This window comes from Nylanderia fulva, unplaced genomic scaffold, assembly GCF_048542155.1.
Source record: "Nylanderia fulva isolate GAGA-0341 unplaced genomic scaffold, ASM4854215v1 Scaffold497, whole genome shotgun sequence".
Classification (NCBI taxonomy): Eukaryota; Metazoa; Arthropoda; class Insecta; order Hymenoptera; family Formicidae; genus Nylanderia; species Nylanderia fulva.
In genome coordinates this window covers 1-24629 of record NW_028190584.1, presented here as the reverse complement: position 1 = coordinate 24629, position 24629 = coordinate 1, and the positions used below count along the sequence as shown (strand labels likewise).

General features: G+C 26.1%; 4 protein-coding genes and 1 long non-coding RNA gene across 5 annotated transcripts; 2 read left to right on the top strand and 3 right to left on the bottom strand.

Annotated features, from left to right (window-relative positions):
- Nucleotides 1–3888: 3888 nt before the first annotated feature.
- On the bottom strand, nt 3889–7552 carry LOC146721352 (uncharacterized). The gene is made up of 4 exons (XM_085486932.1): nt 7418–7552; nt 7007–7106; nt 6106–6216; nt 3889–3980 (listed from the first exon to the last, which is right to left on the bottom strand). Exons 1-4 carry the CDS (start codon nt 7550–7552, stop codon nt 3889–3891), a joined length of 438 nt encoding a protein of 145 aa, XP_085343058.1.
- A 3678-nt stretch (nt 7553–11230) lies between these two features.
- Nucleotides 11231–17753, bottom strand: LOC114928902 (uncharacterized). The gene is made up of 5 exons (XM_085486922.1): nt 17641–17753; nt 17151–17253; nt 16609–16736; nt 16073–16175; nt 11231–11530 (listed from the first exon to the last, which is right to left on the bottom strand). The coding sequence occupies exons 1-5, from the start codon at nt 17680–17682 to the stop codon at nt 11439–11441; spliced, it is 468 nt and encodes a 155-aa protein (XP_085343048.1). The 5' UTR covers nt 17683–17753; the 3' UTR covers nt 11231–11438.
- LOC146721351 (uncharacterized) lies at nt 13065–16142 on the top strand. Its single transcript, XM_085486921.1, has 2 exons — nt 13065–13163; nt 13346–16142. Exon 2 carries the CDS (start codon nt 13388–13390, stop codon nt 14552–14554), a length of 1167 nt encoding a protein of 388 aa, XP_085343047.1. The 5' UTR covers nt 13065–13163; nt 13346–13387; the 3' UTR covers nt 14555–16142.
- Nucleotides 17754–19428: 1675 nt separating the features above from the next.
- Nucleotides 19429–22143, bottom strand: LOC146721350 (uncharacterized). The gene is made up of 5 exons (XM_085486933.1): nt 22000–22143; nt 20831–20915; nt 20289–20338; nt 19906–20023; nt 19429–19678 (listed from the first exon to the last, which is right to left on the bottom strand). The coding sequence occupies exons 1-5, from the start codon at nt 22030–22032 to the stop codon at nt 19587–19589; spliced, it is 378 nt and encodes a 125-aa protein (XP_085343059.1). The 5' UTR covers nt 22033–22143; the 3' UTR covers nt 19429–19586.
- A 336-nt stretch (nt 22144–22479) lies between these two features.
- LOC114928903 (uncharacterized) lies at nt 22480–23644 on the top strand. The gene is made up of 2 exons (XR_003819163.2): nt 22480–22810; nt 23240–23644. It is a non-coding gene; the product is annotated as an uncharacterized LOC114928903 (long non-coding RNA).
- Nucleotides 23645–24629: the final 985 nt, after the last annotated feature.

Below are 24629 nucleotides of genomic sequence, written 5' to 3'. Positions count from 1 at the left end.
ATTTTAAAATATAAATAAATATTAATATTAAATAAATCTTATATTTTTGATAGTTATAACAAACAGTTGGTAACATCAAGAAAAAAATTAATTTTGATAAGACAAATGATAAATATAATGGCGGCAATTTTCGAAGATGATAAATGATAAAAATAATAACTTCACCGTATAACCACATGAAATTGCCGAATGATGCAGTTTTGTAAGAGTACAAAGCTTTATTTTGATTTGGCGTATTCTTGTTTATATTCAGTGACAAATTGTTCCTGGAAAAATATTTTTTTTAACCTTATACTGTTCGTTTCGAAAATGATTGTTGTATAATGGATTGTAACTAAAGTTATTGATGTGAAACACACACACACGCACATATATATATATATATATATACTGATTTATATGTACAACATATCAGCGAAAAGAGATTAGTTTTTTTTTGGTGCTAAAAATTGCATTTCATGTACATTATTTTATTTAACGTGACAATAAACTTATGACAATAAACTTATTTTTAGGAATACTTAACATTTTATAATAATAATATAATGTAATAAATGTAATGTATATAATAAAATATATGAAATATTTAATAATTAATATTTTAATATAAATAAAATTTGTGGTTTGAATTAATTAAAATTGGTTGATTGTTTTAAATACTTCTTATTAAAAAATATTGATAAAAAGATTAATTCTTTTTGAACTTTTTTTCAACTAAAAGAGCTAGAAGGTGCAAGTAGAATATATTCAAGTAGGCAATTTTTACTTAAATTTGAATGATAAAAATTGAAATTTTTGACACAATTTCAGTAGTGTGGAAACACTTTATATTTCCAAAATTGGAACTGGCTTGTTATATAATAGTTCCCTTAAAACTGGTCCTGGCATCAAGAACATTATCCTCTCCTCGTTCCAACCCGGCGACAACTTTATGCGATACTGTCTATACGAGCTAACTTCTACCATTACAGATTGCTATTATATCCGAGGACGTGAGTCGCTTACGCGATCTCTCTTTGCTTTTACACGTACACAGATACAAACACGTTGCAGATTGCGTATATACACACGTTTTGCAGAGGCCGGCCGTTAACACATCGCGCTTATCGTCGTCGCGATACTAAATAATTCATAACGCGTTAAGATTTGCTTCGTTTTATTCATAAGCTTGCGTTTTAGGTTATAGCAGCTACAGCTACATCATTCTTTAAAGATTTTGAAATTTCAGTCGGGATGAAGTAAGAAATACAGCATTGTTAGAAAAAGAATTGTCTGAGTATAAGAATTCGCGAAAAAGAATAATTAAATTTTATAATTGACTTGAAACTATTCATCACATTTGCGAATTTTATATATGTGCTATTTTGTGTTTTATTTTGTCTTCGATTTTATCGCAGATTTTAAAATTTGTTTATATAATAAAATTTAAATAAAAATGTCAACAAAACTGGTTAAAATATGCAAAAAATTTTCTAAAAAGAAAAGGAAAAAATTTAAATAAAATTACCATTTATATAATGTATAAAATAGAATTTTCAAAAACTGAAATTGTTATACTCTATATATTAATAAACTCGCTCTTTAGAAATAAATATCAATGCATTTAAAATATAGTTGATTGTATATATTAATTTATATGCCGATGCTAGATAGTTTGTTAGAATTTTTTTAGTTTATACAAATTTTCTATAATATATAAGTTAAAAAAATACGTTAATTTTGTATTATTTATTTAATGAATGCAACATCAAATTATTGCGTTTTTAAAATCGAAAATTATAAAAATTCTGTGTGTTAAGATCTCATATGTATTTTGTATATTGTATGTGCGTGCGTGCGTGTCTGTATATGTATATACTGAATGTACCAAAAAACTTCAAATATTCTTCTAATAATAGATAGAAAAATTTGGAGATAATTTTTTCTCCTCAATGAAATGTCGAAGGAGATTATCATTTTTTATATGTTTTTATTTTTTTGGCTATCATATTTCTATGTTAATTAAGTCATGAAACTTTATACTAATAAATTTCTAAAATTAACTTAAGAATATATTTTGTTAATTTGTAAATTTACAAAAGTTTAGTATTAAAAACTCTATTATTTATTAGTCGCTTATACTTAAAAAATTATTGACAATTTTTCAAGTCTCGATTATTCAACAAGTCTGAACATTTTTCATTGGCAATGAGGAAAAATTATTCCTAAATTGTTTAGAGAATCTGTTGTAAAAGGAATATTCGGTCGTTTTAAGATATTTTGTTTTCACATACATATATGTATACACATATGCATATGATAAATAAATAATAATACTAGTATTATAAACAGTATAAGCAAAATGATTTATTTGCAAGAACATTATGAGTTTACAAGAGTAATAATATCCTATTTTTTTCATAAAACTAAGGTGATGGAATTTTTTTATGATATATCATTACATTGTAGGACATATCGCAATTCTTCCAATCTAATGTTATATGTCACGCAAGTGTTTCTTTCCATTGTTCTATTTTTCGCTTGCACCATATTTTCAAATGGGCAAAACAAAAATGCGAAGGCCCTATTTCTCGAGTTCAATTCGACATTTTCGTTTACTGAAAAAGAAAGGAGAAATTATTAGAAATATTTTATAGTATGATTTAACTTTGTGATTAAATGATTCAAATACATGATAAATTTTATAAAAATATATAGATTTAAATTTAAAATAAAGGAGTATTTTTATCTTGATTTATTTATTTACTTTAAGATTTTACTTACATGAAGTCAGGCAGGCGTCAAACTTTCTTTTGTTAGTAGTCCTTTATGACAACAATTTTAGTATCTGTCTACAACTAGCTTTCGAGTCTTTCATCTAAAGTTATTGAGAAGAAAACAAGACATATAAGAACAAAATCTTAGCATATTAAAGCTATAGATTATAGATATATAAGACAATAATTATTTAATATTTTATCTAGTTTTTTGAAGAAAAGGTTTAATTTAATGCGTTTGATTTTATAACACGTGTGGTACACACACGCGCGCGCGCGCACACACACACACGCACACGCACACCAAAATATGGTGGTTATATTGATTAATATTCTAGAGATGTAACATTAATGCTATTATTTTCCTTTTTTATTTATATATCTATATTATATAGCTACTATCTATTCATATATACTATCCTAGAGATTCTATTAGAAGGTAATCAGATTGATTATTAAAAGAGGAGGTGGATAATAATTAAAGCAGGGGGGTATGGGGTATACCATACGACTGTTTGTGCGGTCCAACTACGTCATCTTATGGTGAATCTCCGCTTGTTGTGTTACGTGACGCGGCAGTTTCTTGCTTGGGTGGATGTCTTGCGAGCGGCTGGGGAGTTGGTGCCCACTGGTTCATTTCATATTAAAACCCAAAAACAAATACCTTCTCTGTCATGGAAACTATCTTAAATATGGAAAAGATATATTGTTCATGGAACTGTTTTAAAAGAAAAAAAAGTAACATACATATGAATATAGAGTTTGCTATTGCTATGTTTATTATTTATTTTTACTTTTTATTTACGAAAGAGACTTTATCGAAAATGATATTAATAATAATTAATAAATTAGCTCAATAAGAGAACTGTGCAAAATGTTATAAGTTACATGTTAGAAATTTAATATTTAGTAAATGGTAAGTTAGATTGTAATGAACATATGAAATTCTAATTCAATGTTAGATAAAATTTGGAACGCCGTGTTAACTTAAAAATATTATTTTTCTCATATTTCTAACATTCATAGTTTTGCATTACACACATATCAAATTGTATTATGATTACCCATATTGTCCCCAGTTTTTTTGGGTGGTGGGGGTGGGGGGTGCGGTGGGGGGGGGGGGGGGGGAGCTTTATGCAGACATGCCTTCAACCTTTTGTGGATCGTTTGGGAAAATGTCTCTAACGTGTTTGGGAGGTTCCTCCTTTTTCATCTGCAATTTACCTATAGAAGCAATTATATACTTCTAAAAGGGTATTCATGCCATGACTGGGGGCGGTAGATGAAAAGAAATATGTGGCATAAAATTTTATAATATTAAAAGATAGAACTGTACCATTAAAATCTGTAGACGAACACTGCGGAAGTAGTCATTTGGGCTGTGAAAAATTTTTAATTTATTTTATATAATCTGGGTGATAGGTTTTATTTTCGATTTTGGAACAAAGTGATACGTAAACTTTGTCAATGCTTGTATATATTGGAAATGACGACTCGAGATACGCAAATTACATAAAGGGGTTTCTGTGAGTATTTTACTGTAGTTCTATTTGAACGAGTAAGAAGGAGAAACAGAAAGGCCAAAGACAAGAACACAGAGCGCGAAGAAGCTGAGGTGGGAAGTGGTTGAGGACTGGGGAGTTGGGACAGGAGAAGACACACGAAACGCGGGGAGCGCGCAGCCGGGGGAGAGGGGGCAGCAAAGGAAGACACGGGGGGAGGGAAGGCCGCAACGACAAAGGGGGGGGGAGCGCGTGAGGGATAGTGCGAGCCGTGCCACGGGCAGGCCCGGGCAGGGGGCGGACAGCAAGCGACGTGAACGGGGGGGGGACGCTAAGCGGAAGAGAGGAGGGGGCGGCAAGGGGGGCGGGGAAGGCGGGGAGGGCAGGGGGGCCGACGGAGCAAGTGTCAGGGAAGGGGCGAGAAAGGCGGCCGAAGGGGAGGGGAGGGACAAGGAGGAAAGAGAGCCACCGGCACGAGCAGCAGGGCCGGGGACACAGAGAAAGGAAAGCGCGCAAGGCAGGGGAGGGGGAGGGAACAAGCACGAAGTCCAGAGGGGGGAAAGAGAGGGAGACGACAGAGCGGAAGGTGGCAGGAGAAAGTAGAGCAGAGGGGGAGAAGACGAGCAGAAAAGGGGGAAGGGGGGAAGAGAAAGGAAATGAAATAGGGATTGAAAGATGAGAAATGAGGGGGAGTTCAGTGAATGGAGTAAGTTCGAAGCAACCCGAACAAATTAATAGAGAGGTGAAATGAATTAGAAAGGGTCAATGGGTTGTAGGGATATTTCGGATGCTGAAATAGGGGGGGGGTGTTTAGGGTCCTTGGTCTAAAGAGAAACGGAAACACTTGTCACAATTTTTTTTTTATGGGAAAGTGAATATTAAAAAACTGAGAAAATTTTTGAGATTTCTAGATCGTGCGACAGCCCTTTTCTATTTTTAAAGGCCTCTGCCTATATCATAATTCCTTTGAATAAAGTTATGGACATTTAAGATGCATAGTCGAGCGCGTGTCACTTATATAACGCATACTCTTTCCTTGTTACACAGAAATACAATCCATACGTTGCAATCATTCGTCCTCAGTCTATTCCTATCTCTCCCTCTATCTATTCTCCATACCATTTTTGTCCACTCCTTATTGTGCTCATTATTTCATTTAACATACTATTAAATCCTAAATGACCATATTATAATAAATTTATGTGTGTTTACAAATATCTGCTTAAAACTATTATTATATTTAACCCCCTACATATGGGTTTGGTCTTACACCGTATTTCTTCTTTTTGTGATCTTATCAATGTTTCGTTGTTGGCGAAGAAGGGATAATAATTAATCAGAATTCAATAGCTTTCGCGAAAGGACTCGACGGGAGGGGGGATAGGAAAAAATCACTAGAAGAGATTTGGGGTGGAAAAGAGAATGAAGCGAATAAGAAAGTTATAACAGAATGCCTGTCTTCACGTAAGTAAAATCTTAAAATAAAATTAAGATAAAAAAATATATATATACATATACATGTTTTGCAGAGATGCCAATTTTATTTTCCACAGTATACAAGAATCATGATATGACTTTCGTATTTTGTTTTTTTTTAATTAATGCATTTCAAAATAAGTTTAAAATATTTTATTTTAGTACTTAATGTGTTACAAGTTATATAAATGTGGAGTTATCATATTTTTATATAGACAGTTTTAATTAATATCAGTAACTAAATATGTAAGCAGAAAGATTTATTGTTAGTTTGCGAGAATCTTATAAATTTACGACAAAAATCTTTTTTTTTATGATGTTACTACTACAAAGTTGGAAGTATCGGAGTAATTCCGATCTAATGTTTATACGTATGTTTCTTTCCATTCTTATTTTTTCGCCTACATTTGTTTCTTTGCTCCTTTCGCAAAGCGGAAGTCCTAACGCCCTATCCTCCCGAGTCAGTTCGTCTTCTGCGTTTACTAAAAAAAAAAGACAAAGAAGAAATTATTAGAAATGTTTTACATAACATACGAGTATATAGAAATTATGCAGAAATATATTGAAATTATGCAGTATATAACAAAGTTGATGCTGAAATATACGTATTTGTTCTCTTATTATTTTATTTATTAAATTATGAATAATAGGAGCCAAGTGCAGTATAACTATATACGCGCAATAAAAGTTTGTCTTAAAATCTTTATTCAATTTGAACTTTTAGATATCTCCTCTTCTTCTGGATTATTCTCATCAGTTTAATTGACAAAGAATGTATATGCATCTTGAAGTCTTGATCCTCATCTCCTCACGGCTTTTAAATCGATTGAATTTTGTTTTATTTGATCCGCTGAAGACGGTCCAAAGAGAGAGAAAAAATTGAAACATTTAAATTAATAAAGGAATTTTTAAAACAATTTTGTTGCGCTTTATTTTTGTGCTTGGCTCTTATTAGCCTAGTTGTTATCTGAATTTTTGTGTTTGGAAACATAAAATTTTATAAACAAATTTTATTAACAAAGATTCATGATAATAATTATAATATATAATATATAATAAATAATATACATAATATATAATATATAAAGAAATATATAATATAAAGAAACTTATGTTCACAGACTAGAGAATCTCATTGTTAAGATTAATATTAATTATATAAATTGGTTTAAAATGTATATGAATCATCTGATATTTTCAAAGAAAGAGGGAGGGGGGCATAATAAAGGAGTGTACTTTGTTTATCTTAATTTATTTTAAGATTTTACTTACGTGAAGACAGGCATTCTGTTATAACTTTCTTATTCGCTTCATTCTCATTTTCACCAATATCTTCTAGTATTTTTTCTACAACTATCTTTGAGTCTTTCATCTTGAATTATTATATAATTATTATAACATTATTATAGAAAAGAAACATGATACATATAAGAAAAAAAATGCGGTTTAAGGAAAAAACATATATTAGTTTTAAATATAATAATATTTTTGATTAGATATTGTGACACACAAATTATTATAAATATGTAATGTAATATTTAATATGTATTTAAATAAAAATAATTAAAACAATAATGATTTAAAAAATTCATTTTTACGTATTATACGTATATTGAACTCATTATACTTATTAAGAGATTTTAATACATTAATTAAAATTAAAAATGTAGAATTATTAATTACCACATTTTTTTTCTCCAGTACGCATGCTATGAAACGACCGTGTATTGCAGGAGTTTCTTTAGTTTGTGCATCGAGATCTTCATATTTTGTAATTTTCTTCCACTTTTCTTCCGCAATATGTAGCTCCTCTGTCATGAAAAAATATTTTTGATATTGTAAGTTATAGAAAAAATATGTATTTTTTAATAGTATAGAATTTTGTCAAAGAAATGTTATAGTAGAAGGAGTCAGTAAACTCTTAAATGTTTTTCGTAATTTTTCTATCTCGTACTTTTATTTATATAAAAGAGCCTTATACCATTTTTCTCCATTAGTCGTCACTTATCATTGTACGCCAGAAGATTCCCACACAATGATTTAGTGTCGACTTTTGTCTTCAGTCATTACGAGATAAAACATATGTCGAGTTTGCACCATCTACTCATCTAATTGTAAGAAGTCATATGATTTTTTTATTTGTGTTGCTATATGTAAGCTATCTTTTTCTTCTTGTTTGTTTTTATACACACAAAGTTTTATAAAAATTATATCACAAAAGAAATTTTCAAAAATGTTTAAAGTTTCATTTTTTATAGTACGTAGTTTTATAGAAAACCGCACATATTGTGGTAATTGTCGATTCGAATTTGTCGCTACAGTTTGGATTACCTCTTCATCATCTGCGATTACCTAAAATAATTATATTATTAATTTTTTTATTGTCATGTCATTACTATTGATGCAATTATAACACGAGAATATTGCATATTTATAACATTTAATATAATAAAACTGTACTAATAAAAATGTATAATAAAAATTATTTGAGAACATTTTTTATATAATATAGGTATACTATATATTTTATTTGTATTTTGTAAAATTTTATTTAAAATTTTTTAAATACTTTTATATATTTTAAATGTTCGAGATAAATATATTATATGAAATGTCCTATTTAGCTTGCTTTATTTGAACGAAGTAAGAAAAGAAAAAGAATGAAAAATGTAAATAGTCTTTGCAGTACAGACAAGTTACACTTACATTAGCGATAAGAGCTAAAACAAGGAACCCGATTCTTTTCATGTCGTTTGTAATTTAATTACAGAAAAATAAAGAACTTGCGTAGCGTTAATTTGTGAACTGGATGAAAATGTGTCTATGCTCATATTTATATTATCACCCCACATTATTATTCCGTTCCATGCTCTTACATCATCGATGTAACTTGCAAGAAACAATAATTGTATTTTAAATATGTGTATATACATGTTTATGCGTGTGTGGATTTGCGGAAGTTCGTTTTGTATAATTGGCTGTCATATTAGATTTTGAAAGCATAATTTTCGATGGCGCAATATCGCACTGTTTTTTTTTTATTTTGTGCTCGTATATTAGAATGTAACATCGGTGACATTGAAGATTAATTACTCCGGATGTGTGTAAAACTGATTCAAAATCTTTAAGGTAATATAAATCAATATATATTAGTCAAAAATATATACAGGAAAAATAATTTTGTTATAATTAATATTCTATTATATATAATTAATATTCTATTATATATAAAAAATTGTAAAATTTTGTGGAAAGGTATAAAAAATGTAATTACTAAGTGATGTACAATTATTCAGAATAAAAAGGGATTTTAAAATATTATTTATTAGAATGCAATTTACATTCTACAAATTTTAATAATAATATATAAAAATTAATCTATAATATAATTAATATATAAAATTAATAATTATAAATAATATAATATAAAGAAAATACACTTTAATATATAAAATGCTTTCTAATATAAGCAGTAAAGTAAGTAGTAATTAGTATAATAAGTAAAAAATATGTTTTGAATAAAATATTTCAATATTAAAATTTTATACTTTTTATAATTTAATAAGAAGCAAGTAATAATATAAAGATAAAAGTGCGAAATTTTATGAGAGATGTAATAAAAATAATGACAGCAAATTATGAAGATAATAAATGATAAAAATAATTATTCTATGAGTTGAGATCGCCGGAATATGCATAGTCGTTAGATTGCGCAATAGATGTAGAAAATTGAGCTCTATTTTGATTTAGTCCATTTCAATACTGTAACACTTTCAATGTAAACAAATCGTCAGAGTGTCTAATTATAACTTGGCTTGATAGTTTTGATTGCATAAGTTAATGCATTCCAGGAATAATGATGTACATATAAAGACCTAGAATGATCTAATATTTCTGAAAAACAACACTTTACAAAAAATAATTTAGACAAAATTTTTATTATGTTTGACAATGGGCTAATTTGAAGGAATATTTTAATAAAATTAACACATACAATTTAGATTAATTAGAATTGGTGGATTGATTATTTATACTTCTAAAATATTGATTTGTTTTTTTTAACTTTTTCAGAGAGAATACAAGTAGAAAAATTGGCAATTTTTTATTGAAATTTAAATATTGCGAATAAGTTTAAAAATTGCGAAATTTACATAATTCTAATAGTGCGAAAGCACTTTATATTTCCAAATTTGAGACATTTTCGCTTTATAATAGTTCTCCTTAAAATTGATTATGACATCTAGAATATATCTCGCAATGTGAATTATTTACGCGATCTTTCTTCGCTTTTACACATATGCATAAACACAAACATATTGCATATTGATTATATAAACACGTTTTGCAAAAGTCGCCCGTTAACAAACACATATTTCATTTATATCGTCGTCGCGACGTTAAATAATTTATAATTTATAACGTTAAGATTGTTTTGTTTATTCATAAGCTGTTGTTCATAGAGCAGCTGCAGCACAATTCTTTACAGATGTTGGAATGTTAGTCGGGATAGGATTAGAAATAATAATATTGCGAAACATAATATTTTAAGTATAAAAATTTTAAAATGACTTAAGATTATTTATGAAATTTTATATTCTATTTTATAAATTTTATATCCTATTTTATATTCTATTTTGTCGATTTAATTGCAAATCTTTTACAAAATTTTTTAACATAATACAATTTCAAAGATAGTAGGTATATTTTTCTAAAAAATTCAAATATAATATATAAAAAATATAATATATGTATAATATAACAAATAAAAGTTTTAAAAATTGAAAAATATTATATAGTAATACAATTGAAAATTGTTGTAGAGTTATACAACTAAAAATTTTTATATTATAAAAAAGTAAATAAATAATCCAACAACAAGAATTTATATTTCTTTGAGTATGTGAAGTTAGCCCTTTAGAAATAGTTCTACCTTTTAAAGCATCGAAAATAGCACTTGAAGTTACATTAGCTAACTTCACATTTTTTTTCCAACTTTGAGGCTGTAGAACTTTTTTCTATTTATTGTTTAATGCGCTAAAATAAATAGAAAAAAGTTATACGGCCTAAAAGTTGGAAAAAAGTTGAAGTTAGCGCCTCGTAACTTGAAGTGCTATTTTCAATGCTTTAAACGGGGGAACTATTTCTAAAGTTGATAGAGAGTTCTAGAATTATTAAGCCAGAACTCTAATAATTTTTTCAAAATTAAAAAAATGGGGAGCTAACTTTACATACTCCATTTCTTTAAAGTTGAATATTATGGATTTTTTTATTTGTTTGCGTCATTCTTTTTTTACAGTTATTTTTGTTGAAGAATTTTCGATTTTACTTCCTACAATACATATATAGAAAACCAAGCAAGATATGATATTCTTATTTGATTTTTTTTTAATTATTACATTTCAAAATAAGTTAAATTTTAATTTATTACTTAATGTGTTACAGGTTTAAATAAGTTATCATGTTTCTATCTAGACGGTTTTAATTAATTACCAGTAATTAAATATATAAGCAGAATGATTTATTGTAAGTTTACAAGAATTTTGTGAATTTACAAGAAGAATAATATCGTATTTTTAAAAAACCCCGATGACAGAAATCTTGTTTTTCGTTTAAATGATGTTACCATTGCAAAGTTGAACATTTTTTCATTAGTTCGATCTAATGTTACAAATCTAATGTCGTGCAAATGTTTCTTCCTATTTTTTCATTTTTTGTTTGCATTTATCTGACTGCTAGATACGCAAAGTAAACATCCAAACGCTCTATCTTCCCGAGTTATTTCGTTATCTTCATTTACTGAAAAAGTGACAAAGTTGAAATTATTAGAAATATTTTACATAAGAATCACACATAAGAATTATACATAAATTACTAACAAGGGAAGTTCGGCAAGTGTAAAATTCAAAAAAATCTGAAACTTTGTATAAGTTTAGAGTAGATGAACCTAATCACGAAACAATTTTTTTTAGCTGCTGATATTCGGTTTTAGGGGTGCAGCATCCCCTTAAATAAAATCGGTGTTTACGTTTTCAAGCGAATATCGCCGAAATAATGAGAAATATAAAAAAATGTTTCCAGCAAAAGTTTTATGGTTTCGAAAGCTCTTTATAATGGCATGATCATATTTTGCAAAAATGTTTAATTTTTCAAAATACCCCCACCACGTATCTTTTTTTTCATATTTAAATTTTTCTTGCAACTAAAATTAAAGTTTATTTCACGCCAAATTCAACCATATATAATAAAGTTGCGATCCGTAAACGTGTTTTTGAGAAATAAACTGAAAACATCCTTACAGGGTATGCTGTCAATTTTATCGGCCCGCTAATTTTGGCTACGACTTCTCTTTCTCCCCTTCTCTCTGTAATTTTTCGCAATACAAGATAACGATGAAACAGATGTTCGTAATAAATCTAATCACGTAACTGATTTTTGTATATTACACATTTTATAAATAATATAGTAGTCAAAATATATCGTAAGAGAAAAATCAAAGTTATCGATAAAGTAATTTCTGATTTAGACCTTTGGTAAAAAAAATTAAAGATTATCGTCTAGAATGAAATAAACACGGATGCACTAACGTATATGTAATATTTCCTGTTATGTACGTCATTATATTTATGAGAACGTTATCAACTTTGAATAACTATTCAAAGTTGATAACGAAGTTGATAACGTTCTCATAAATATAATGACGTACATAACAGGAAATATTACATATACGTTAGTGCATCCGTGTTTGTTTCATTCTAGACGATAATCTTTAATTTTTTTTACCAAAGGTCTAAATCAGAAATTACTTTATCGATAACTTTGATTTTTCTCTTACGATATATTTTGACGTTGAAGGATTATCGAGATTGATGTGATGCAATAAAAGGGAAGGTTATGGGAAGGCTATCTTTAATGTTCGTTTTCCTTATACAATTAGTATAAAAGCCATCCGCTTCTGCATTTCATTCATGTTATTTAATATATTGTACGTGTGATACTTTCTGTGGGAAAATTTCATATAACATTTATTCAAGCATTTATGTCAAAATGTTGGCCATAAATACGGCGAACGTTATAAATTTGTTAATTACAACGTTTCACATTGCAAATCTCGCTGTCACTCCTGTTAATCATCGTGAAGTAGAACTCCACGATGCAATTTCAAATTTAATAAGGGATTCTCTAAAAACGATATTACGATTGAATATGATTGGGGACTTGATTTTGATGATCCATCGGAACCTCAAGCTGTACAGTTTGTAGATTCGTATGATCCTCATGCTGAAGAAGATAACTATGAAGATGAAGTTTGTATTGTAGATGACGAAGGTGGAAGTGTAGATTTAAATTATAAAAGAAAAGCGGTTGAATATTGGAACAGTGGAAAAAAAGACGTTTATCCGTTTCTGTTGTACAGAATCGTTTTAGAAAGGTAAATTCTCATTAAAAAATAAGTACAATACTAACTAAATATAGATAAACGTGTATGAATATCATAGTGGATAATAAACAGAAGTCAGGAACAACGTTTCATGTCGCATGTTCATCTGCATTCGATTAATTTTCTTGTGTTTGATATAATCTTTTAAATATTGGATCTTTTTTCTCTTTTAGGTAAAACATGTTTCGCAATTGTACAGATGGCAGGAGTATATAATGCGTGGAGGGACAAACAGAGACAAATTGATATTCATTGCCGAATATGTATTAATAAAATTTCAAGAAACTATTGATAGAGGATCTATTATTCATGACATCGATTTGCGAAGGTGGGCGCTAGAAGCAAAGGAGCAAGTGAATTTTGCTACATTTAAAGCAGGACATTGGTGGATATGGAATTTTAAAAAAGCTCATCGCATTACATCACGTAAAATAACGAAATTTAAAACGCAATCTAATTTACAAGCTGATGCACTGATACGTCAAAATGCAGAAGAATTTGTGACAAATGTAAAACCACATATTGCTATAACTGGTGAAGGATCAACTTATAATGCAGATGAAAGCGGTTTTAATCTAGAAATACATTCTGGAAGAACATTAACTAATATGGGAGTAAAGACAGTCGAAGCTACTGTTCAATCTTTATCTTCTATAAGTCATAGTTATACTATTATGCCAATTATATCTGCGGACGGGTATCTTCTTTCGCCTCTATATATAGTCTTAAAAGAAACTACTGGGTCGTTTGGACCACGAGTAGAAGAAACTCTTTTTCGACCTGCTAATGTTTATATTGCGGCTTCAAAATCCGGAAAGCTCACAACCCAACACTTTAAAAATTGGTTTTTAGAGGTATATCTTCCGAATACTAAAGAGAAAAGTTTACTGTTGCTAGATTCATGGACAGGCCATTGCCCGGAACAGTTAATAGAACTTGTACCAAAAGACAAACAAGTAAATATTTTAACAATACCAAAAAAAACAACTGCTTTTATACAACCTTTAGATGTTTTTGGCTTTAGAATCTGGAAAAATTTTATTCGAAGCTTCTCTGATAATGTTATTTTAAATAATTACGATATAAATTTACATTTACGCAATAACATTATAAAATTACAGTCTTTGGCACACAATCAACTTTCTTCTCCAAGATTTCGAAATTTATTTAAATATAGTTGGTATAAAAGTGGCTATTTATCAACACGGCCTGAAAAGTTTGAAAATCCAATCAATTACTGTTATTTTAAAGAAGAAAAACATATACCGAAATGTAGCATTTGTGATAAAATGGCTTTTATACGTTGTGCATGGTGCAAAAAATACTTCTGTTTTGAACACTTCTTTGAACAATACCATTATTGTAACAATTATATAGAATAAATAATATCTTATTTTTGTAAAAACTACTATATTATTTATAAAATGTGTAATATACAAAAATCAGTTACGTGATTAGATTTATTACGAACATCTGTTTCATCGTTATCTTGTATTGCGAAAAATTACAGAGAAAAGGGGAGAAAGAGAAGTCGTAGCCAAAATTAGCGGGCCGATAAAATTGACAGCATACCCTGTAAGGATGTTTTCAGTTTATTTCTCAAAAACACGTTTACGGATCGCAACTTTATTATATATGGTTGAATTTGGCGTGAAATAAACTTTAATTTTAGTCGCAAGAAAAATTTAAATATGAAAAAAAAGATACGTGGTGGGGGTATTTTGAAAAATTAAACATTTTTGCAAAATATGATCATGCCATTATAAAGAGCTTTCGAAACCATAAAACTTTTGCTGGAAACATTTTTTTATATTTCTCATTATTTCGGCGATATTCGCTTGAAAACGTAAACACCGATTTTATTTAAGGGAATGCTGCACCCCTAAAACCGAATATCAGCAGCTAAAAAAAATTGTTTCGTGATTAGGTTCATCTACTCTAAACTTATACAAAGTTTCAGATTTTTTTGAATTTTACACTTGCCGAACTTCCCTTGTAAGATTAAATTACGGCTCTGTAATATTAAATATAAATCTAAAACGCCTTTCTTGCGATTTAGATTTATATTTAATATACATAAATTGTATATAATAAAGTTGAGATTGAGATATTTTTTCCTACTAATTTATTTAGTTTTTTAATTATGAGCTAATTGGGTAGCCAGGTGCAATAATTTAGGCGCAATAAAAACTTATTTTAAAATCTTCTCAATTTGATTTGAACTTTTCTATCTCTCTCTCTTCTCTCGTCTTCTATAACTTTTTAATGACATGTAAAAGATGATAAAAGATACGATTCAGACAGTTAGTTTTTTCTAAATCATATCTATCGGTTTCTGAAGTCTCTTTTTTAAGGTTTGAAGTATCTTTTTTAAAAGTAATTAACTTATGAATAAAAAATATTATAACCACATGAATCCTTTATTATGTACGAATATATATTTATTAATGTTATTTATTTTGTAATAATATAACGAGCTAATATTATATAAAAACCAAACGCAGAAACCAATAATAATAAAGCATAAATAATTATTCTTAAAGGAACTATATAATTACTTATTAAATAATTAATAAATTTTTAAACAAAACATAATTGATATTTATTAATTATAAATGAATTAACGTTACATTTTATAAAAATATTGTTTTAAATTTTATAATAATTATAATATATTTATTATATAAATGTAAAATTGTTTAGAGTATATCTACTTTTATAAAAAAAACTTAAATATCCAAACATTATTTTATTCTTTATTAGATTATAGTATCAAATATATTTTGTTCAAAAATTATATGCATTATCCGATTTTTTTAGAGCAAGAGAGAGAGAAAGGGATTGAGATGGAGTACTTTTTTTATCTTAATTAATTAATTTACTTTATTTATTTTACTTACGTGCAGTCAAGCATTGCGTTATAACTTCCTTGTTTAGTGTTGCATCCTGTACCTTGTCAACCATTTCTAGTATTTTGTCTAAAACTAGCTTCGAGTCTTTCATCTAAAGTTATTAAAAAGAAATGAGACGCACAAAATATATTTTGTATAATATATATAATATTAGGTCATTCAAATAAAAACAAGTCAAAGGACATAACAAAATACTGAATAGGTTTACAATAATTATAATAATTATGTTCTTTGGCTCATTTTTATTTGAATGACTTAATACGAGTATATATGTATATAAAAAATAAGAAAACTGTAGACCAGAGAAAATTCACGGTTTAATTATATACGATTAAATATATTAATATTTTTGACTAATTGTAAGCTGTAATAAATTATTATAAATATGTAATTTAGTATTTAATATGTATTAGAATGAAAATAATTAAAAAAATAATGGCTTCAAAAGGTTTCATTTTTATATTTAATATATAGTTGATCTGATTATAATTATTAAAAAAATTTACTGTATGTTGAATTGTTACCATATCTTTTTTCTCAAATATGCATGCTAAGAAGTTTCCGTGTATTGTAAAAGATTCTTTAGTTTCTTCATCGAGCTCTTCATCCTCTTTGATTTCCTTCCACTTCTCTTTCGCAATATCCATTTCCTCTGTTATGGAAAAATATTTTTAATTATGAAAAATAAAGAATATATATATTTTTCTATTTTTATTTATATTGTTATATTTATATATTATCTCTTTTTTTCTATATTTACGAGAAAAAAATTTGTAAGAATTATATAGTAAAAGAAATTTTCAAAATGACTAAAGCTACGTCCTTTTTTGTATTAGTGAACTTTAAATACAATATTTTTATTTATGAATATTGTAAATTAATCTTGAATATTAAATTTTAAGTTTTTAATTTCAAATTTTAAATCTAGAACTTTAGATCATATTAAGTTATAAATTATATATTTTTTGTAATTTTTAAAATATAAGTATTTTTCAATTACACACACGCGCGTATGTGCACACACATACATATAATATTGTTTGGATATTATGTGTGTAACACTTACCTATAGTTGTCCCAGCTTCACTTAGACATATTTCTATCGTTTGCGTATCGGTTTCGAAATTTGTTGCTACATCTTGTATATTTGTTTTTTCGTCTGCAATTACCTAAAATAAGCTCTTTCGTATTATATATTTCTTTATTGGCACGCCATTATTGTTGGCAATTATAATAAAAGAATATTACATCAAATTTATAATATAAAACGTAGGAAAACTGTATCAATAAGAATATAATAACAAAATTATTATTTCAGAAAAATTTTTATTTATTTTATATAATATAGATAAATATTTTATTTTATATTTTTAAAACAAAATTTTACTTAAAATGTTTTAAATGCTTTTATATATTTAAATACTCGATATAATTAAACTATGTGAATTGTTTTATTTAGTTTGTGCTATTTGAACGAAGTTAGAAAACAAAAAGAATAGAAAATACAATAAAAAATAAATAATAATCGCAATAGGGAGATGATAAGTTGTACTTACATTAGCGATAAGAGCTAAAACGAAGAAAGCGATTCTTTTCATTTTTTTATAGTTTAATGACAGAACAATCAATAACTTGCCCAGAGAGTTAATTCGTGAACTGGACGTGAATGTGTCCATGTGCTCATATTTATATTATCATCCCACATGTCATTCCATTCCATGTGCTCTTACATCATCTGCAAGTGATAATACCTGTATTTGTATATATGTATGTATAGTATACATAATGTGTGCGGATTTGCGGAAGCGCAATTGGTATAATTGGGTGACATATCAGATTTTCATAAGTTTCGATGGCGCCGCGATAACACGTTGCCTCAATTATATCAGAATGCGCATCAGAATGTGTGACATCGGCGATATTAAAAACAAATAATGTCAAATTTGCGTGTAAAATTAATATTCAGAATTTTTAACGTGAAATATGAGTCGGTATATATGTATGTACAAGTGGAAAATATGCAGGGAAAATATTTTTATGTAATTCATTTTCTATTATATATAAAAAATAATTCATATTTTATATATTAGTACTTTATATATAAAATAATAGTACAATCAGTCAATTATGTTGATATGAAATATGAATTAATTTTTTTATTCTCTGATTGATTGTAACGAATATTTCATTTCCTTATAAATATTATTTATCAAGTATATGCAATTTATATTTTTATTTTAATATATACACACATATATATTATTATATATTTATTTATTAATAAATATGATATAAATATTTAAATTTAGTATATATATATATATATATATATATATATAACATTTTTCTAATGTAATTAATGTTTTATGTAAAATATATACTTTAAAGTTTAACAAGCAATCGATAACAGAAAGAAAAAATATAGCGTAATTTGACGAGATAAATGATAAAAATGATGATAGCAAATTACGATGATGATAAATGATAAAAATAATGACTCCAATTACGACAACAACGATCGCTGGAGGATACGCGGTCTCGTTAGAGCGTGCAATAGATGCATTAAGTCGAGCTTTATTTTCATTTGGCTTACTCTTGGCTATATTTAATGGCAAATAGCTTCTGAAAAGATGTTTTGCTGACCTTGTACTGTCGGTTTCGAAATTGACTGTTGAATAATAGAATATGACTATGGTTACTGACGTGACATATTGTATATGTACACATACATATATTTATTTTCTTTTTGCGCAGAAATTAAAAGTTGATGTAGAGTATTTTATTTAGCGTGATTTCTTTATAATAGCAATAGTGACACGTTATACAGATCTGTAATTGACACTAGTGTGTTGATTCTATTTATAAAAATTTAATATTAATTTTTAATATATTTTTTGGCACAATTGTCGATGGTGTTAATTTTAGATTATTAAAATAATATAAATATTATAAATGATAATAATGATTTACTTATTATTTAGATAAAATTTAAAAAAAAATGTTATGTAACGAAGTATAAAATAGTTTTAATTATTTAAAATATAATATATTATTATACTCATAATAATTTATAATAAGAATTTGTTAACTGCATATATAAAAAAACTTGTATAAAAATATAATAGTTTAATATTATCATAATTATATTTATGATAATATTAAAATATTATATTTTTTATACAAGTTTTTTTATAACAAATAAAAATATTTTTATAATATTAATTTTATAATATTAATTATGTATAGTTATTTTATGTTATACTATTAAAATAAGAAATAGGTCAATTTAACGTTCTAAAGAAAAGATCATATTTTATACATCATATTTTATTGAAACATAGGCATACAATTTAAGTTTAAGAGACCAGAAACCTTTAAAATTCTCGACAATACATTAGTATATAGAAAGTGAGAATTATTAGTATTTAATTATGCGTGGGCTTCTCTATAAAGCTATTATTTTATGAATATTACTCATAAGAAGGAATGTAATTTTTTCTTTTTATTCCATTTTATCAAATAGATGTACTACTCCTGTTCCGCATTTTATAGCTTCCAAAGTTTTCTCGTTGTTACTTTCTGAACGTTCATTTGCTGTAATTTGAAATAAAGTAAGTTTCTAAATATAAAGAAAATATACTATTAATTATATGAATATAAAAAATTTTTAAAAATGATTAACTTTAAAATTTACAGCGATTCTGGTAATTAATATATATAATACAATAAATAAAAAAATACAATAATAAAATATAAAATAATATAAATAATAAGATTAGTCAATTATACAAAATATGAATTATTAAGAATATTTCATTTACCTTGGTCGATACACAAGCCAACATACTCTTTCGCATGACGTAACTTGGTTTTATCGGAAATAAGGTTGTTCAAATTGTTGAAAACTTTTTCTTTAACAATTAAACCCTGTTCGTCAAGCTGCAATTTATAAATTATATTATTTATTATTATTAACATATTTAAAAAATATATATTTCAAGAATTTATAATTGTAATTTAAAAATTATTTTTATACGATATAAGTTGTATAATATGATGTAAGTTACGCGTTTGTTATCTTTTATATCATGTTATAACGTGAGAAATCATATTCATTTATTATATTGGCACTTTTGCAATAACATTTTGTGCATAAATTATGTATAATATTTTATTCATGCAATAAGTAAATATATATACATACCAGTTCGTACTTTTCCATCATACACAAAACCACATTCGGTGGGTAGTCGCCTAAAATATACAAATTAAAAATTGAACTCAAAACTCAACAAATTCCTATGTTTGCTTATAATATGGCAATTAAATAAATTGAATAAAATAAAATAAATAAATAAAATAATAAATAAAAGTTGTTTAAAAACTTGAATATACAATTTATTTATGTATGTAATATTATCTACTTTAATTTTTTGAAATAGAATTTTTGAACAAGTTTGTGTTGTATATTAAATTATTTTAATGTAGTAATATTAATTTGAAGATAATAAGATATTTTTCCTATTTTTATTTTTAAAGAAACATATTGGAAATCTTGTTTTGGAAATTCTTATTGCGTGTGCAATTATTTTAATAATACAAATGTTTAAAAACTGTTAATTTTGTTAGAAATCGAAAATTTTATTTACAATTTATCCAGTAAATATGACATTTTAATTTGTCTCCATTTACATACACATATATACAATACTAATATTTATTAATTATAATATTATCCATAATCACCCTGCGCATTCAATTCCTCGATACATTTTGTGTGGATACTGTTGTATTTCTTCATGTTTTCAACATTAATCGCATAGGAAATTGTCTGAAAAGTTAAAACATTTTTTTCTATTTTAATTCTTATATTTTATTAATATTTTAATTATTTATATTTAATGTATTACTTAATCTGTGTGCGCTTTCTTCTTGACGCCAATAAAGCACTATTATTGTGATTATTAATAATATTTGATATAAGTACATATAATACACATCTATATTTGGTTTACTTAAAAAATTGTTCTTTACTTAAAAAATGTTTATTTTTTAATTACTTTAAATAAAAAAAAATAACATGTTATTACATTAAGTACTTTACTTTTTCTTACTTTATTTATTTATTTATTTTATTAAAAAGAAATAATATTTATTGAGCATAAGAATCAGAATCAAGACGTTGTCAATTTTTCTTTTGCGTTATATTTTAAACATGTGTTTAAAAATCTATAAAATAAAAATTATGTATTAAAATATATACTAACAAATTAGAATATAATTATATTACATAATTATATTTTATAAACATTGTATATTTATATTATATAGAATATAAAATATTACAAAATAGTATGACACATAAACTATAATAATATAATATTAATTAAATAAGAGGCAATCAACGAACGTCGAGTAATGAAACGAAATAAAAATAATCCATATATGTTCAATGAAGTAGAATAGAATATCAAAATTTTTAAAGCAAATCAAATTGCTGTTTAGACATAAAGTTATATCCACATTTTAAAATATATTCTACAACTATATGAATTTAAACTTAATGAAAATATATTTAATAAAAATTTTTAAATAACATTTTATTTAAATATGTATATTTGAATTACTTTGTAAAGTTTTTTTCAACATTTTCTTTTTTTATATTATCACGATAATATAAGAGGAGACTTTATATGAAGCTTTAAATAAAAGTATCATGGTGGCGTGTAATTAATTGTAGTATAAATAATGTCAAAATTAATTTAGGAATACAGTAAACGCTAATTTCGAATTTGTTAAAAATTTTTTGTGACTTAAAAAAATAAAATTTCTTATTATATTAATATTATTTCTTTTACTCTATTGTTTTATATGTGGTTCGGAAATGTCTAGTTTGCGTGTTGCTTTCCACTTACCAACATACATGCCACAAATATGAGAGTCTTCATTCTGTCGTTTCTCGAATATTTTGAGATGCACTGTTTCTAATTTTTCCTCGCACTGGTATACATCGATACCTCAACTGCGTATTTATATCAAACCAATATTTGATGATGTAATTGCGCCACATATGCGTTCACAAGCACCGATTTATTATAGGTGATTTACATATAAAAAGGGCAGTTTGATTTAAATGATTTTTTAATCTTATGAATAAATATTTACAAATAGCAATTAAATGAAACAATAAAGAACTGGGATGTTAAAGAATGATACTTATACATTATTTATTTTTTGTAAAAAATGATAGAAGAAGACGGTCTAATATGCATTCTAAGAGTTTTTTTAAATTCTAAGTTCTATTTTTATAGATATATCGAAAATATAGAAAATTAAAGAATACTGAAGATAATACTGAAGAATACTGAAGATTATATGTATAAATATAATTTTTTTCAAAATTTATATTTTGACTTATTGCTTGTATTGAAAGTAATTGCTCTTGTGTAATTAGTACTGCTCGATAATCAAAATTATGAGCAATTTAAAACTTGGAATCGTATTCAAAAACCTATGAAATATGACTATAATTTTGTTTAAATATTATTTTTTAATAAACTGAGTATAATTAATTTAATTAAAAAATAATACTAATCTATTAATTCCAGGTTGACGATAAGGGTGTAACTATGAAAGATAAACTTTTTAAAAATTATGGATATATAATTTCCGATGAGAGCAAATTAAATCAAGCAAAAGAGATCTTTATTAAGTGTGAGGAACAAGGTAAATGAGAGAGAAAGAGAAAGAGAAAGAGAGGGAGAAAATATTCCTATTGTTAATAATTTATATTTTGTACTTGACATATTCTGTTTAAGTTATATTATTTCTTATTATTATTATGTTATTTTTTATTATTATTATTCTTATTTTTATTTTCTTTATTATTATTTCTTTTTATACATATATATGCGCTTTATTTTATTTTTATACATTAATATTATGGATAAACTTTAAATTATAAATCATGTTTTTTTTATTATTCTATTATTTTTTTCATAATTAAAAATTATAATTACAAACAAATATTTTGTTCTATGTTATTATTTATATATAGTATATATATATTATAATAATATATATTACAATTATACAGTAATATCTATTTATTAAAATAATATTATTTTCAATAACCTGTTTTATATCAAATTGCAGAAAAACAAGGACCAGGAACTAACGAGGAGAAGCTTTTAAAAATTATAACATGCGCAATGCCGACAAAAGACTTAATCGACAAATAAAAGAAAGATCATTTTTTCTTTCACATAATATTCATATAAAATAATAACGATGAAGAGATAAAGTATATATAGTAATGAGATAAGAATACTTTTGATCCTTTCTTTATACTAACGGGTTATTGGGAATTTTACACAAAAATTTTTTTGTCACTTGAATTAACGTGTACCTACTTTATATTATATTTAATAAAATTATAAATTTAAAAAATTATATAATAATTTTTTTGAAACAAAGTTTCGAAAAAGTATAATACTGTTCTAAATTATTACTGCATTGCTTGTAATCACTCAAGAATAAATTCAATATTTTTAACAATAATATCAAACATTTACTCACCCATTTACTCCTCTTAAATAAAATCCGTACTGATTAGTCGCCTGTTAGTTAACTCGCTGAATCTAAAAATAGAAATTAAAAATAGAAATTAGCTACAATTTTTTGACTTACATGGAGTAAGAAACAAAAAAAATAGTATTTAAGTAGTCGTTTGTATTTTAAATCATATAATATATCTACATATCAAAAAGCATTATCATGATAAAAAATTCAGTGTTGTTGCATATTTATTAAAAGATTTTATAAAAAGCCTATGAAGAGTGGTGTCACTTCTAATTTGCGTAAATCTGAAAATCAATATTTCTTACATATTCTGAACCTTGAATTTACTTATATGTTAAATACTTCCGCGTACTTGACAATAAGAATACGCTCATATCCCATGTTTTACTTTTTTTATCTGAATCATAAACATAACAAACAAATGAATAGAAATAAAAAGTAATTAAAACTGTAAAATTAAAATTTGAATTCCTTATTCAAATTAAATGTCCACGTTTCATTACTTTACATAAATTTAAAAAAGGAGTACATTACTGTCATATTGTATATATTTTTTCAAAATTCTATTTCAAATAGGTACCAAACAAATAAGAATATAAGACTTTCATTGTTAATTCATGTTGCATATTGTACAAAGTGTTATAAAAAATTATTTGAAATTGTCGCTTCTTTCTTGCAGAAATCTATCATTCTGGCATAATTAATTCTACCTCAATAAAATTTTCTCGCGACTTTCTATACTATATTATTTTCTTAATCTTATTAAAAATTGCACAGAAACCGCAGGAGCTTAAACATTTACTCACAGAAATATAAAGAGTCAAACAAATCATATATAGTAGGCCAACTGAACGAGCAAATAAATAAGGTGTAAAAATTTTTATTAATAGTTAAATAATTAAATTAACATTCCGTTACAGAATCGATATAAATTGTAAACGTTTCGACTGCACTACAGTCTTTA

Excerpts from the sequence above, each read along its gene's own strand:
- LOC146721351 (XM_085486921.1), top strand. The coding sequence starts at position 13,388 with ATGCGTGGAGGGACAAACAGAGACAAATTGATATTCATTGCCGAATAT.
- LOC114928902 (XM_085486922.1), bottom strand. The coding sequence starts at position 17,682 with ATGAAAAGAATCGCTTTCTTCGTTTTAGCTCTTATCGCTAAT. Across the intron at positions 17,254-17,640 it reads TTTTAGCTCTTATCGCTAAT|GTAATTGCAGACGAAAAAAC; the intron begins GTAAGTACAACT and ends AGCTTATTTTAG. Across the intron at positions 16,176-16,608 it reads TATTTGAGAAAAAAGATATG|ATGAAAGACTCGAAGCTAGT; the intron begins GTAACAATTCAA and ends TAATAACTTTAG.
- LOC146721352 (XM_085486932.1), bottom strand. The coding sequence starts at position 7,552 with ATGACAGAGGAGCTACATATTGCGGAAGAAAAGTGGAAGAAAATTACA. Across the intron at positions 7,107-7,417 it reads TACTGGAGAAAAAAAATGTG|ATGAAAGACTCAAAGATAGT; the intron begins GTAATTAATAAT and ends TAATAATTCAAG. Across the intron at positions 3,981-6,105 it reads AAGAATGGAAAGAAACATAC|GTAAATTGCAGATGAAAAAG; the intron begins GTATAAACATTA and ends TTGCTTCTATAG.
- LOC146721350 (XM_085486933.1), bottom strand. The coding sequence starts at position 22,032 with ATGAAGACTCTCATATTTGTGGCATGTATGTTG. Across the intron at positions 20,916-21,999 it reads TATTTGTGGCATGTATGTTG|ACAATTTCCTATGCGATTAA; the intron begins GTAAGTGGAAAG and ends TTAACTTTTCAG. Across the intron at positions 20,339-20,830 it reads CGAGGAATTGAATGCGCAGG|GCGACTACCCACCGAATGTG; the intron begins GTGATTATGGAT and ends TGTATATTTTAG.